This window comes from Plasmodium coatneyi, chromosome 11 (assembly GCF_001680005.1).
Source record: "Plasmodium coatneyi strain Hackeri chromosome 11, complete sequence".
Lineage (NCBI taxonomy): Eukaryota > Apicomplexa > Aconoidasida > Haemosporida > Plasmodiidae > Plasmodium > Plasmodium coatneyi.
Genome location: NC_033566.1, coordinates 836,810 through 851,443, shown reverse-complemented (window position 1 = coordinate 851,443; position 14,634 = coordinate 836,810). Strand labels below are relative to the sequence as shown.

At 40.5% G+C, this 14,634-nt stretch overlaps 6 protein-coding genes across 6 annotated transcripts; 3 read left to right on the top strand and 3 right to left on the bottom strand.

Annotated features, from left to right (window-relative positions):
• Positions 1 to 2,316: 2,316 nt before the first annotated feature.
• On the top strand, positions 2,317 to 3,847 carry PCOAH_00033570 (Adenylosuccinate synthetase; the record flags this gene model as incomplete). Its single annotated transcript, XM_020060151.1, has 2 exons — positions 2,317 to 3,397; positions 3,615 to 3,847. The coding sequence occupies 2 exons, from the start codon at positions 2,317 to 2,319 to the stop codon at positions 3,845 to 3,847; spliced, it is 1,314 nt and encodes a 437-aa protein (XP_019915650.1).
• Positions 3,848 to 4,428: 581 nt separating this feature from the next.
• On the bottom strand, positions 4,429 to 6,191 carry PCOAH_00033560 (Uncharacterized protein; the record flags this gene model as incomplete). The annotated part of the gene is made up of 3 exons (XM_020060150.1): positions 4,429 to 4,845; positions 5,130 to 5,324; positions 5,659 to 6,191. 3 exons carry the CDS (start codon positions 5,815 to 5,817, stop codon positions 4,429 to 4,431), a joined length of 771 nt encoding a protein of 256 aa, XP_019915798.1.
• A 458-nt stretch (positions 6,192 to 6,649) lies between these two features.
• Positions 6,650 to 7,969, bottom strand: PCOAH_00033550 (Uncharacterized protein; the record flags this gene model as incomplete). Its single annotated transcript, XM_020060149.1, has 1 exon — positions 6,650 to 7,969. The coding sequence occupies one exon, from the start codon at positions 7,967 to 7,969 to the stop codon at positions 6,650 to 6,652; it is 1,320 nt and encodes a 439-aa protein (XP_019915886.1).
• Positions 7,970 to 9,233: 1,264 nt separating this feature from the next.
• PCOAH_00033540 (Metacaspase-like protein) lies at positions 9,234 to 11,141 on the bottom strand (the record flags this gene model as incomplete). Its single annotated transcript, XM_020060148.1, has 1 exon — positions 9,234 to 11,141. One exon carries the CDS (start codon positions 11,139 to 11,141, stop codon positions 9,234 to 9,236), a length of 1,908 nt encoding a protein of 635 aa, XP_019916035.1.
• Positions 11,142 to 12,571: 1,430 nt separating this feature from the next.
• PCOAH_00033530 (Uncharacterized protein) lies at positions 12,572 to 13,849 on the top strand (the record flags this gene model as incomplete). Its single annotated transcript, XM_020060147.1, has 1 exon — positions 12,572 to 13,849. The coding sequence occupies one exon, from the start codon at positions 12,572 to 12,574 to the stop codon at positions 13,847 to 13,849; it is 1,278 nt and encodes a 425-aa protein (XP_019915720.1).
• Positions 13,850 to 13,898: 49 nt separating this feature from the next.
• Positions 13,899 to 14,432, top strand: PCOAH_00033520 (Uncharacterized protein; the record flags this gene model as incomplete). Its single annotated transcript, XM_020060146.1, has 1 exon — positions 13,899 to 14,432. One exon carries the CDS (start codon positions 13,899 to 13,901, stop codon positions 14,430 to 14,432), a length of 534 nt encoding a protein of 177 aa, XP_019915871.1.
• Positions 14,433 to 14,634: the final 202 nt, after the last annotated feature.

Below are 14,634 nucleotides of genomic sequence, written 5' to 3'. Positions count from 1 at the left end.
ACGTGAAAGGTTTCACTTAACTTATCGCTCCTTCGACTTTTTTTTTTTTTTCTTCTTCTGTTCGTTTTTTAATTTTCTTTTCTCTTTGTCAATCTGGCACAAATTTTGATTGCACGGAGAATGGGCAAATTCGTTGTTGCGTTTGGACGCGCAGCGGTTGCTTTGTTGAAAAATAGCAGCAAAATTTTGCCACAAATTTGTTGCCAAACTGCTGCCACTTTTCGCCCCATCCCCCCTGTTCCTTTCGCCCCCTTTATCAAACCATAAGGTGAAGGAACATTTTTTTTTCCTCAGGAAACAGACGGATTGTTCTTCCAAAGGGGCAGACAAACGGCAAGCAAAAGGTGATACACCTGAGGAGAGGATTATGGCGTACACATAAATATGAACAGCAGAAGGTATGCCGTTGTGATCATATGCAAATGCGTTAATGCGCTGATATACGAATGAGTGTATGCGCTGCGTGTTTGGAGGGGGAAATTGCGGAAGGGTCAAGCCAACTTCCACGTGGAAAGAGCAACCAAACGAAAAATGCACCCGTAGTTGCTTAAAAGGAAGGAAAAGAAAAGAACTTTTTTTGTTTGCTACGCCAAGTGTGGGTGGTTAGAAGGGCGAAATGTAACCTAGTTGTACGTCTATGTATATAAATCCGTGCGCACCGAATGTGTGTTCCTATGTAAAGAACGGATGACGAAAAGAGGTGGGGGAGGAAATCGAACAGATACTCATTGGTAGGTCTCTCCGTGGTTTGCACTTCTTGGCCCATTTTGGGGAAAAAAAAAAAGAAAACGGAAAGGTATATAGGCAAAACGATTTACAAAACAAATCACATGACGCACTGTCCTCTTTTCTCTAAAAGGAACGGAGAAAATTTGCTAACCGTTTGAGGCCCCTATAAGCAGCAACCCATATGCTCAGTTCACGAATAAGCCAACAGGAACGTATATTGAAAAAAAAGGAAATTGTAATGCCACACATTATCCAGTCAGTTGTTCCCCGATGAGATAAAGGTTGACTTATAAACAGCTACGCATATTGTGTGCCTCATTTTTTTTTTTTTTTTTAAAGAAAGCAAACTGTAGACCAGCTTTTCCTTTGTGTATGCGTAATTTTGTTGTACCTCCCAGTGAGTACATCACAACAACACCATTTAGGGTTCTTTATTCGTTTATTTTCATTTCGGTTCCAACAAAGTGTATCATTTGAAAGTGGTGAGGCTTATCTAACTCACCAATTTAAGCTGAAAAAAAGGAAAGCGATTATCTCCCTTGTGACAATCTCATAGGCAGTTACGGTAAAGGACTCCGTTCAAATGTACCCTGTATGACCCCCCATTTTGTCAAGGCATACAAAATGAGATAGCACATGAGAGGAAAAAAATCACTCTTTCCATAAATCCATATATAAAAAAAAAAGGAGAAAAAACATAATTACGTAAAAATTGATGTCTCGAACAGAATTCTCATCGTTCCGCTCTCAGCACGAAAAGAACGCTGTTCCTTGTCTGATGTGTGGCTCTACATGCTTTTTCCCCATCGTATGGATACCATTTAATGAACATTTCGCATGTACCATTTTGCGTTTATAACTAAATATAAATACCGCTGTGCACGTCCTTGGAAGTGTTTACCCATGCCTTTCGAAGGAGTCCCCACAATTTGAATTTATTTTTTACGACATTTATATTTATGTATGCTAAGTTACGGAATCAGCGCAATGGATTGAAAGAACTGACAATGGACTAAAAAAAAAAAAAGAAATTCCTTTCCCTATTTTTTTCTCCCCTTATCCTTATCTCCTGGGGATGCACGTGATAGAATATAAAACTAAATTCGCGCTAACGAAATTGCGACAATATATATTTTTTTTTTTGTTTTCATTTTAACATGTTGGCGCGTATATAGTGCTCCACAAAATAGGAACGAATGGTAAAATAAACGAGCGCGCTTGAACCAGTTATTCACGCAGTGAGCGTACAATTTAGTTACCAAAAGGAGTGCCTTTTTTTTTTTTTTTTTTTGGAGTGCGGAAGCTTCTCACCTACAAGGATAAGCTGAGCTTGATAGTATAATGAAAGAACTATCCAACAAGTAGATCCTTCTTCTGCCCCTGAGTATTTTGTGCTGTTAGAAAAGATAATTTATTCTCTGCTGGTGAGACGTTTTGAATTGCTTTTCCCCGTGAGGCAAATCGAATCGACGTCTCTAGGTAAAAGTGTGGCAGCCCTAGGCCATCTCCATACCGCAGAGGTGTAGCTGAGCAACGGAATAACAACCTAACAACGTAACGACGTAATCAGTTAAGCGCCCCCCGAAGATGAACATCTTCCAGCACGACATCCAAAATGTGAGCCAGGGAAACGTGGTGGCGATCCTGGGTTCTCAGTGGGGAGACGAAGGGAAGGGAAAAATCATCGACATCCTGTCCAAGCATTCAGACATTACGTGCAGGTTTAACGGAGGGGCCAATGCAGGGCACACAATCTCCGTGAATGATAAAAAATACGCCCTTCATTTATTGCCCTGTGGAATCCTCTACGAAAATAATATCTGCGTGTTGGGAAACGGAATGGTGGTGCATGTAAAGTCCCTAATAAATGAAATAAACTCCATTGGAGGAAATATAATAGATAGACTGTACCTGTCGGATAAGTCACACATTCTATTCGATATTCATCAGACGATTGACTCTATCCAAGAGAATAAAAAATTGAAGGAAGGAAAACAGATAGGCACGACCAAGAGAGGGATCGGCCCATGTTATTCGACCAAGGTTTCGAGAGTAGGCATACGACTTGGATCATTAAAAAATTTTGAGAATTTTAAAAACCAGTATTTAAAACTGATAGATAATTTAATGGACCTTTACGACATAAAGGACTACAACAAGGAGGAAGAATTGGAGTCCTTCTACCAGTACCACTTGTTGTTAAAGGATAGAATTATAGATGTAATTTCTTTCATGAATAATCAACTGAATGAGAAGAAGAATATTTTAATCGAGGGAGCTAATGCCGCTATGCTAGACATAGACTTTGGTACTTATCCTTACGTAACAAGCAGCTGCACAACCGTTGGAGGTATTTTTTCAGGCCTTGGGATAAATCACAAGAAGTTAAATTTGACCATAGGGGTTGTTAAAAGTTACTTGACTAGGGTTGGTTGTGGTCCCTTTATGACAGAGCTGAAAAACGAAATTGGAGAATACCTACGGGAGAAGGGTTACGAGTATGGTACCACGACGAAGAGGCCCAGAAGATGTGGATGGCTAGACATCCCCATGTTACTCTACGTAAAGTGCATCAACTCTATTGACATTATCAACTTGACCAAGTTGGACGTTCTGTCTGGTCTGAAGGAAATTTCCCTCTGCGTCGGTTATCGCAGCAAGGCTACAGGTATGTCCCACGGGGTGTACGACATGCTGCATGTATGACTCACCCTGTGATATATGAGGTTACTTCCTGGGGGGGGAAATATTTTCCCACTTGTATATGTAACCCCCACTAATTTGTTTACTCTTGTCCTGTGAGTATAAGTGAATCGCTTTGTAGCTACGCACATGTTATTTTGGTATATATATATATATATATTTTTTTTTTCCCCTTTGAACAGGCGAGCTACTGCAAAAGGGGTGCTACCCTGTAGACGAGGACGCGCCGGAGAACTACGAACCTGTGTATGAACAATTCCAAGGGTGGGAGGAAGACATATCCAACTGTCAGACATTTGAAGAACTACCAGAAAATGCTCGAAAGTACGTCTTGGCGATAGAGAAGTATGTGGGCTCGCCCATCGTGTGGATTGGAGTTGGACCCAACCGGAATAGCACCATTACGAAGAAGTGAATAGAGGGGCCAGCTGCAAAAGTGGCAAAAACCATTAGGCCAATACGACCATGGGAGGAATCATTTGAATGGGAATATCCCTACTTATTGTACCTTCAAAACAGGCCATACACAATTCTTTTCCAACGCGGTTAAGTTGCGCAGACTTTTTTTTTTCCCCGCGTATCGTACCGTGGGCAATCGCTCGTAGGGTAAACCTAAGTAGGTCCGCGCTGCAATATGGGGGGGAACCTTTTATGGGAGGCAGGTCTTGTTCACTATGTGAGAGGCCAAATTTCATATTCGTCCTTGGCCTTGGAAGGGGTATATCCCTCCCATACGCTACCACACCGTGTTGTTGTGCGTTTTTCCGCCCCGTCTGTTGTAGCACAATTGTACTGTTTCATTTGTGGCTTATTTCATTTTTTATGTGGGTTTATTTAAAAAAAAAAAAGAAAAGAAAGTTAACTTTAAAAAAAAAAAGGAGTGTCAAATGGTGAAGGTGACAGTTCAGTCATCCTACGAATAAAAAATTTGCACACACATAAGAGGAGTAACGATGAGAGTACATTTCTCACTAACTCCCCCACGGTGTGTTGCGGTCAAATTATCTTCTCCAGAATTTCGTTAATTCCTTCCTTGACAAATCCAGCAAGCTCATTTGTCAATTGCAGAAAATCGAACGTCATTTCGCTATTCAAGTAGGAGAAATTAAAAGGAACGATATGTTCCTTCATCATTTGGTCAGCGTTATTTTTGCACTCAAAAATATATTCACAAAATGAAGGAAAGGAATAAATCCCATCTTTGCTAAACAGCTTTTCTATAATTTTATTGGAGTCACATCGTTTTATCTCGTTTCCATCTTTTAAAAATAATTTTTTTTCCATCAAACTGTACAAGGTGTACTTTTGTATGTACCCATAACATACGTACTGCTTCACCAGGAATAGGTTTTTCATGTTTGCCTCCGTGTTGATAAGGAGCACGCCGTGGTAGTTCTCCGTCAATTTGAGTTCCTGAAAGATGGGGGGGTGCATAAGAAATGAGCGATTGCGGGAAGTTAAGAAGTTGCGAAGTTTCCCAAATGCATTGCTAATTGGTGGGGACGCATGACCGGTTGTGCATCCATCAGAACTGCCGCGTGGATGTCTACTCGGGGAAATAACCCTTTTTTATTACTCAAGATTGAGCCAAATTAATATACCATTCGGCGGGCATTTACAAAATGATTTTTTTTTTTTTTTTCACAAAAATGTGGTCATACATTATGCATTCTCACATGTATGGGGGGTGGCTATACCTGAAGGATCTTATTGGGGGAGGAGGAGATGCACTCAACATTATTTCGGATGGCAAACAAGCAACGTCTTTCCTCATCGAATGTCTGACCGGTTAACTCTTTCTCCAAGGTTAGATATTCATTTGTCTGGTTGTCCTTTTTCTTTTTGAATTCCTTTTTCTTGTAAAGGGTGCCAAGTTTTTTTTTCGATGGGATCTGCGCGGAAGGGCGAAAAAGACGCGGTTAGGCGGGATGGATCAGCGGCACGGCGTAAAGGAATTGTTCTTCCCAGCGAGCAACACCCTTCAATTTGTGTTCCACCTGGGGGAGGATCACCTTCATACAAACGCGGGAAAAAGACACTCATGCGCCCATTATGCTACCTCTTATATGTAGATAAGTAAAACACCGCGCAAGGACGTGTCGCTTTGTCAATTCTACTGGACTCCCATGTGACACGCGCTTCATCATTTTTTGACAAAATGGTAGTCTAACACGGTGGCACAAAAAAAAATAAAATAAAATAACAACATTCGCTTTTGCGCCTTACCTTCACTTTCGTTTTATTCTCCTCGTTCGGAAGGAACACCTTCTTTTCGTCTTTAAATTTAATCTTTTTTATTCTTCTAAACTTGACAAATTTCTGCTTCCGCCCAGGCGTGTCATTCTTTCCTTTTAGCTGTTTATTTTTAAACTTTTTTTTGCTCATTTTTTTTTTTTTTTTAAAAGTTGGAAAGGGCCATTAAAGGCGGCAGTTTTTTTTATCTTTTTGGTACATTCAAATGGAGGACAAAAGGAGGGAAATGAATAAATAAAAACAACAGCAAAAATTAACCCAACGGGAAGTGTATTTGTTCGTCCAATAATTCTCAAAAAGGGTCATGGCCATGAATGTACGGTCACGAGGATTAAACAAATTGGATATCCCTAAGTAAAAAATAAAAAAATTGCAGCAAGTATGCAGGTACGCCAGGTTATATAAAAAAACGTTGGGCATATTTTCTTACCCACTAGTATTCTACATAAATGATTTACATGCGTAGTTCTCGCCCATTTTGTTATAAGAGAGTATCACTTTCCCTTTGACCGGACGGCAGCACCTTTCGGTTGTTAAAAAATTCCAAGGTACGGGATTCTTCTTCCCAACCCCGACGGTGCCACTAAACGGGATGGGCACATAAAACCAGCCTACGTATGCAAAAAAAAGAAAAAAAATAGCCAACAAGGCGACAACGGAACTGATTTTAGCTACTCCGCAATTTTCCTTCCATTCGGATTGCGCGCATGTTGGGAAAAAAAAAAAAAAAATTTTTTTTTAAATTTGTAAACGAAAAATGAACAGGAAAAAATTAAAGTATTTGAAAAAGAAAAGAAAAAAATTATGGGGAAGCCATCTTCGCAGCGTAGACGCTCATTTTTGCATATCGCGTCTGGCACCCATTCGTACATTTCGTTTGTCCCCTCCTTTTGTTTCATTCGGGTGGGTACAGAACGAAACGATGTGAGAACGCAACGGTCTTGTGCCGTTAGCAAGTCAACCGCTATATCACGTCATCCAGAATGCCGAGCTTTCCAACCTCCTCCTCCTCATCTCCATCGTACAGCTTGGCGAATTTAAGGCTGCAGAACTTGACAATTTTTTTCGTTGTGGACTTATGTATTTTGTAACCGACGTCGAAAAAGGAATTTTTGCTCATACAACTTGGGTTGCCACACAAGGGAGCGAGTTTCTTTTTTATTTCGGATGTGACCCGTGCGTCATCATGCATCTTCAGTAAATCTTCCTCTTCCGTTGTGTCTGTCGTCGTCTCTTTTATTTCTGGTGGGCGTACCCCGTCAGTGTTTTTTTGGCGTAACTTTTCCTTCACCCGTAGGTACAGTTCGTCCATCGCCTTTTCGCGTAAAGCCTTCATGGTCTTTGAGCGCAGATGAGCAATCTCTTGTTGTGATTGGGATGTGTCTGTCTCCTTTGCTGGTAGATCCAATTTCTCCTTTCGGTGCACGTCTCCCTTAGCCTTTTGCCTGATCTGCCTGACTTCATCCCCCGGATCAGACTTCTTCGCCTTTTTCAGTTCTCGCACGTTCCCACATTTCGCCTGAATATTTTGCCCTTTCGCGTAAAGGCCCTTCTGCGCTAGAGTTGACACGGGCGTGTCGTTTGGAGCAGTCTGCCCATGTTTCTTCTTCATTTTCAACCTGATCGGTGTGTGCACATGGTTGATGTTCATAACATTCCTAGGGTTCTTATGTCCCCGTCGAATCGTCTTCAACCGTAAAGCAGTGTTTTTCCTTTGGTAATTTTCCTTTTGAAATAGGGACAAAATATATTTGTCAAACAAGTTTTTCTGTTCTCCACAAGGATTCCTCTGATTCTCCCTATGTATCTGCATCATTTTATAAATTGATATTTTACTGAGAATGAAAGTCTGTGTGTTTTTCATGAATTTGTACAAGGCGTAGGAAATAATTTGGAGGCTGTAAATAACTTTCAATCCTTTTCTTTTCCCAATCAGTTCTGCCTTTCCATTTATTTTCCCATTTCTCTCTACATCATTTATATTGATATAATTATATGCCAACTTTTTTTTTCTGCTCAAATAGCTACTTGCCCATATTTGCATTATCAAATTTTCTATATAATCTCCAGTTCGGTATGGAAGGAAAAACTCGCAAAACCAGTTTATTTCATCTGAAAAGAATTTTAAATAATTTTTGTACTTGATATTTTTCCAGTAGAATTTGATGTACGGTTTTTCATGCATGGAGATTTCTTTTTCCTTCCCATCATACACGTCGTGTATGACAAAGTGCAGGATGAGCAGTTCAGTCGAGGGGCTCTGCATGATGGTTGGGTAGCACATATAGGTAGGGGGCAATCGCAACATACACAAAACTTTGGGAAGATGTTACACACGTGTGTCAAGCGCGTCTAATCAGGGTGGACTGGTCGGTGGACGGATATTTACATTTATAGCAATCCCGTTCAGGCGTTTCTCACAACGTGGAGGAAGTTGCTCCAACTGTTGAGAGAGGTAAACTTTGAGGCGTGGCAAAAGTATATTACGCGTAGGTGTAAAAAAAAGAGAAAAAAAGTTGTCTAAGTTGAAAAAAGACGTGTCTGTGCTTTCGGAAAAGTTTATTTTCATTCGTTCGATAGGTCAATCGTTCATTCGTTTATTTATTTGTTCATTCGCTTATTTGTGCACTCATTTTTTTTGCTTATTTTTTTTCTCCACATGGCGAAGTCAACACAGCTGTACCGTTGCCGCTTGGACCAGCTCTCCTTTTTCCAACTAGGTAGCCGTGCCATTTCGTGTCCACTTACGCGTTTTCACTTGAGCTGGGGCTTAACTGACAGCCTTTTTCGCATAACCCATGAGCACATAAACCTGAAAGCAGGTGGGTAAATTATCTGCACCATGCGATACTATGATGAGCTGATCAGATTGACCCAACTGATGAGGGAGAAAAACGCACCAACGTGATCAACTTCGTGGGGGAGAGGAAAAAAAAAAAAAAAAAAGGCTCAGCGGTGCTGTTTGACCTGGGCCCAAAAAAATAAACCTACCTCACATTTGGGTCAGTCGAGTTAAAGAAAAAAAAAAAGACAAAATGGAACAAAACAAACTTAGCTTGATAATCACATGCATATCGAACAACGCTTGTTAATTATGAATTTTTTTTTTTTTTTTTTTTGCCCACGTGCGCGCTTCCCACGGTATGCGCTCAACACAGAAGAAAAAAGACCCACAACGGGGTGCGAGGCTATTATGCACAAAATGCAGACCAGTTGTGGAACTGCCAAATGTACCTCCCCCGTGATGGTGGAAAAAATTGCTATATTTTTAATTCTCAATAAATTGGAAGTTGCCAAATTGATGTGAAGGACTTGTGAGCATGAAGGGTGCGAAAAAAGAGGCAAGTTAGCCCCAAAATGGGTGAAAAAAAAAGGCAAATTGAGACCAAAGTGAGAAAAAAAAAAAAAAAAGTACAATTACAATTACAATCCCTAGGTGGGCCAAAAAATTAACCTATGGAGGCTGTCCACTTGGGTTCCCTTTGCACAAACACATTTATCTGCTGAGCATGCATTCACCTTCTGCATGTTAGCATGTCGCCCTCATCTCAGAAGAAGGAGAAGAAGTCGTGTTTGTTCTTCTTGCTCTTCTTATTTTTGTGCACGAGTTTGTTCACATTTTGTCCCAAATTGCCATTCTTATTTTTGAGGATGTGATCAAAGTCGAAAGCGCGATTGAGGTCAAATTTTTGCGAAGCCATGAAAACAATTTTCTGGTCGTGATAGCTCTTGATGTAGCTGCTCACATTTTGCAGTAGGTGGTCGTAAGTGAGTGCATTCGCCCCACGTGTTGCCCCCAAAACGTGTATCATCGCCGTGACGAGTGCCCCCCCGGGAGCATGTCTCCCTGTGTCAATTTCGTGCGAAAACTGCATATCTTTGCACCCACTAAATTGGCTAACATCGCAAACCACGTGGAAGGGGTTTTTCACCTCCTTCCATTTCCTCGACTTTAGTTTATACTTATAAGCAAGATCGATACAACTACCGGCATTGCAGCAGTCCATGACAGCAATTAATTTAACTCCATCGTTCAGAGGTTGAACCAAGAACCTGTGCAATTCATCATCGATAATTTGTCCCTCCGTTTTATGATCACAAGGAAGGATGGTCTCATTATATCCATCATCTTCCAAGTATGTGTAATCCTTCTGTTGGGACCCATGTCCAGAGTATAGAAAAAAAAAAACATCTCCAGGTTCATTATCCTTCGTGAGCCAAGTCAGGGCAGACAAAATATTTTTTCTGGTGGGCCTATAATTAGGGTTGCTTTCGTTGTCGATTAATCTAACCATGCTTGTTGGAGAATCGTGGAAATTATATTTTGAAATTAGAAGGTTCATCATTCGAACTGTGTCGTTTGTACAGCCACTTAATTCTTCCCTAGAACCGTAATAGTTTATTCCGATGAGTAGTGCTTTTTTTTTGTTTCTACATGAGCGGTGCAGGATTTTGTCTGAATAGGGCGACGCTGCACCGACGTTGTATATGCCACTTTGGTAGGTAACTTGATTTGTGTGGTTTCCCCCTCCGTAAAAATTATCCACCATATGGGGGGTAAACAAGCCATATTTCTCGCCATGGTTAATTACACCCGTGTTGATATTCATACGCGCATGGTGTACAGAGTTATTGGCGAGAACCGCCCCACCATTTAACTGACTGGGCACAGAAGTGGGAATTTTACCACCTGCAGAGGTTAATTCATTTTGGTGAACTACTGGGGTGTAGTGGTAGTGACTGTTCGTCATTCCCGTCGTGGGGGTCATAGGCACATACGGGTTTGCCGCGTATACATGTGGTTCTGCTCCAGTGGGTAAGTGCATATTATCCTTTCGAGGGTCATCCCTTTGAACATACCCATTCGTGGAGTGTACAATCTGTCCTTCCCACTGGTTTGTTGGAGGTGCACCCTGTCCTGCCCATTGGTTCCCATGTGGGGGTACAATTGGGGGTTGTGAGTTAATTTTGCGTGCGTATTCATTTCGGAACACTCGAAGAACTTCCGATTCAGTTCGATGCATCGAAATGGCATCCTTTATCTCTTTATCCGTCTTATGGTGATAAATTTCTTTAACGTTAAAAAAAGTTACATCCTTTTGGTCCCGTACTATATTTACAGACAACTCCAAAGTGCAGCTCTTTAATATATCAATTAGCTGCACCTTTTGCTTCACCGTTTTTTCCTTTTTTATAAAATCTAAAGTAAAAAAAGTATAGGCAACTTTCGTATTAAATAATGAGCTAAGCCACACTTCGATCGACAGGATTTCGTTTTTTTCATCCGCTACGTGCTCCACCGGTATGAGGAAAATTTCGTTGAAAAAATAGCACCCATCTTCCTGCACCGCCGTTTTGTACTTTTTGTTCTTCCAATACACTTTTATGTAGTATTTTCCTGTATCGTCTTCCTTCAGCCCTGTCAGTTCGAACACCTTCAGGTAGATCTTCTCCATCACGGTGATTACACGGCTATTGTAAGGAGGTATGTCCGGTGGACACGCAAAAAAAAAAAAATAAATAAAATAAATAATGTTGCCCTTCGAATGGGAAATCCCGCATTGATAGCAAAAACCCAGACAAGTGCTACTCACGTGAGCATGCAAGCATATGTTGCCAAATCGCCGCGTCTTGAACGTTTCTGTCAATTAACCAAGTTTATTTCGCGCTTTGCAAAAAAAATTACGCACGCTTGTAGGATAACACTGTGTTGTGTTACTTGACAAGTTGCAAGAAAAGGGCCAAATAATAAGAATGTGGAATGATGTGGGAAAAAGAAAAGTGGAAAATTGCATAAAAAAAAAAATGTGGAAAAAGGGGAACAGAACAGAGCAAAACGAGCAGTACGAAAAAAAAAAAAAAAAAAAAAAAAAATATTCCCCCTGACAAGGAAAAAAAAACATTTGCATGGTGAGCATACGTAGCTGTCCCTCCTTCGAACAAACAACAAATTGTCAATTGAACAAGTAGAAATAGGACGTAAGCAGTTTCATGGAAAAAGGAAAAACGTGTAACTACCGCGGGGAAAAAAAAATACAACAGATAGTATATAGCGCGCAAAACAGACACACAGGTTAAGTATACTATGCCGCGTGCATCAAGTGAATAAGCCTTCTCCCTGAGGGTGAAAAAAAAAAAAAAAAAAAAGAGCAAACGGTGCCTTTTCCATATGTTCCCAGGCACCATAATCACCACGTATTTTTAAAACACCAGACTTGCAATTTTACCCACTCTGAATGGACAATTATGCGCACTCTTTACACGTAATCGGGTGGGTATAAAAAGGAAAGAAATTAACACGAACAGCGAACGGAATTGGCAAGGTAGAGGGGAATTCTACACGTATTAAAAAAAAATATATACTTCTTTTCGTCCTTTTTTTTTGCTCGTAAAAAAATATGCTTGTACCTTTTGGGAGTTTCCAACAGTAGGAATTGGCAAATCATATGAATCTCTAGAGCGGGTGGATGCACGTCATTCCTTTCTGGAACTCCATCTTAAAGCATAAATTAACATCTCCAATGGTCTGCCAAGAAAAGAGGAAGAAATAAATATTATTGTACATAAGGAATGTGCCCCCCAGTAGGGAGCATTTTCCATTTTATCACCCCCTCTGAATGAGGTCACGCGTTCGTAAATTGTTGCCTTCTAAGAGGCATTTTTCCCCTATTGGAAAAGCGTTAAGCGGCGTTTTAATCGATCCACCCGTTCACAGTTTTGCATTTTTTGTTTTTTCCTTTTTTGGCTTTTTCTTTTTTTTTTTTGTTTTTCTTGTTTTTGTGTTTTCTTTTGCGTTCATCCCGCTGGGCCCCTGGAATGACTCTCCCCCCGTGTGACTTACACCAACCGGTAGCATGCCTTCCCTGATGAAGAGAAGAATGACAGGATGAGTGGCAACATTAAGGACCTTATCAAGCAGGAGAAGGAAAGAAGGAAGTTACTCAGGGAGGAAAGGAAAAAAGCGGAAAAGGTGAAGCAACCAGGAGGGGGGGAAGACTACCCGATTGGGAAAGACACACCGGGGAACTATTACACAAAGAGTGCACAACAGGACAGGCTCTTTTTAAAAATTCAAAATAACTCCGAATATGGTAGCGTTACGCAAAATTATAACAATGTGGAAGAACAATTGTGTGAGGCTGGTCAGGGGAGAAGAACATCCGGTTCCATGGCGAGCAATGAACATATGACTACGCAAAAAAATAGTGACAATAAAATCCATAAAAGGGTGCTCTTCACCGAACCGAGTGCACCAGTAAACAGGCTAAATAAAAACAACAATTTTAAGGATGCGTTTCTGGACTATAGCAATGAAGAGCAAAGTGATTATTCAGAAGGAGCTTCCAAAGATAAGGAGGACGAAAAGCATGCTGAGGTCGACTTGCCTGCAGATTTTTTCGATTCCTTTGTAACTTTCAATCGTAGTAACAGTAAGAAGAATGACCAGAGAGGTACCACTCCTATGGAAAGAACCCCTGGTGGGAAGAGAGGAGCAGATCAAAGTGATCCCCCTTCCGAAGAGGAAGAAGTTAATGGGGCACCTCTAAACTATGGCTTAAGTGAAGGAAAGGACATATCAAGCGGCAGGTCTGCATCATCGCAGGAGATGGGCGAAGGAACCGATTCCATAGAGCAGCGAAGTGGAAACAAATTTGATTTAAAGAACGAACCAAACGTTGAAGTGATCGAAACGTATGAAATTATGGAGGACACACTTGGAAGTGCAGAACTGGTAGAAAATGAAAATTTCCACAGGCAAATAAAAAAAAAAAGGAAGTTACTACAAGAGGGAGAATACCATTTGGATGCAGAAGAAAATGATGAAAAGGGTAAATTCGAAAGAGGGGAAAGAACTCACAGAAGGGACATGTCTAGAGGTAAAGAAGATCAAACCGATGGAGAGGGAGAACAAGAAGGAAACCCCATTATGAATCTGTTCACTACTAATATGGAAGATTTGACAAACTACAAACTGCTGGACACGGCTTACTACGAAGAGTTGGATTACTTACACAAAATGCTGGTGGAGAAGAAAAAATACATTTTAGGAGATACTTATGATGAGGAGAAAGAAGAAAATGAAGAGAGGGAAGTAGAGCTACTTGAAGAATTGAATCAATTTCGAAAAAAAAAAAAAAAAAATGGAAAAGGGAAGAGGCGATGATGGTGGGAACGATAATGACAACCATTTTAACATTGAAGAAATTTACGACATGCTAAAGTTAAAAAGGGGGATGAAGGAAGATGATGGCCCCATTGCACACACAAGTGGAAACACATCAACTAGCAAGCGCGGTGATGAAAACCGAGATGAGAAGAAAAAGACAAGTGAATATGAGAATTTGCCCAAGGGATTTTTCGATGATAAAGAAAAAGATATAATGGTAAGAGAAAATATTTCCCTGTCTAAGATAAACCAAAAGATTGGAGAAATTAAAAAACAGAAAAAGAACATTCTGCTGGAGTTTAAGATGATGGAAAATGTGTACGAGGAGAAAAAGAACAGCTACATCGATTACTTGTATGATGATAAGTTTGATGACAAGGAACACATTTTGGATGAAATTGTGAGGAAGTCAACTAACCGGGGGGTGGTAAAAATGGACACTGAGGAGGGTAAACAGAACGAAAAAAAAAACAAAAAAAAAAAGAAAGAAAAAAAGAAAGCAAAAAGGAATACAAATAATTTCCAACTTGATGACGAACATGGGGACATTTTCCACTGGAGGAATAAAAGCCTTTTTTAAAACCCCTCCTGTTTGGGAGAGAGGAAAAGAGTTCATCAGGTGTTACGGCTTGCTCAGTTATCACATCTATTCTGTTTGCCAATGTGGATACGTATTCTTTCCGTGATGCGTAACCTTTGTTGATATGTTCATTTTATTTATTTATTTTTCTTTTTTCATTGTCCGCGCGACTGTTAAGTACCACCAAACATATGGCGTACGA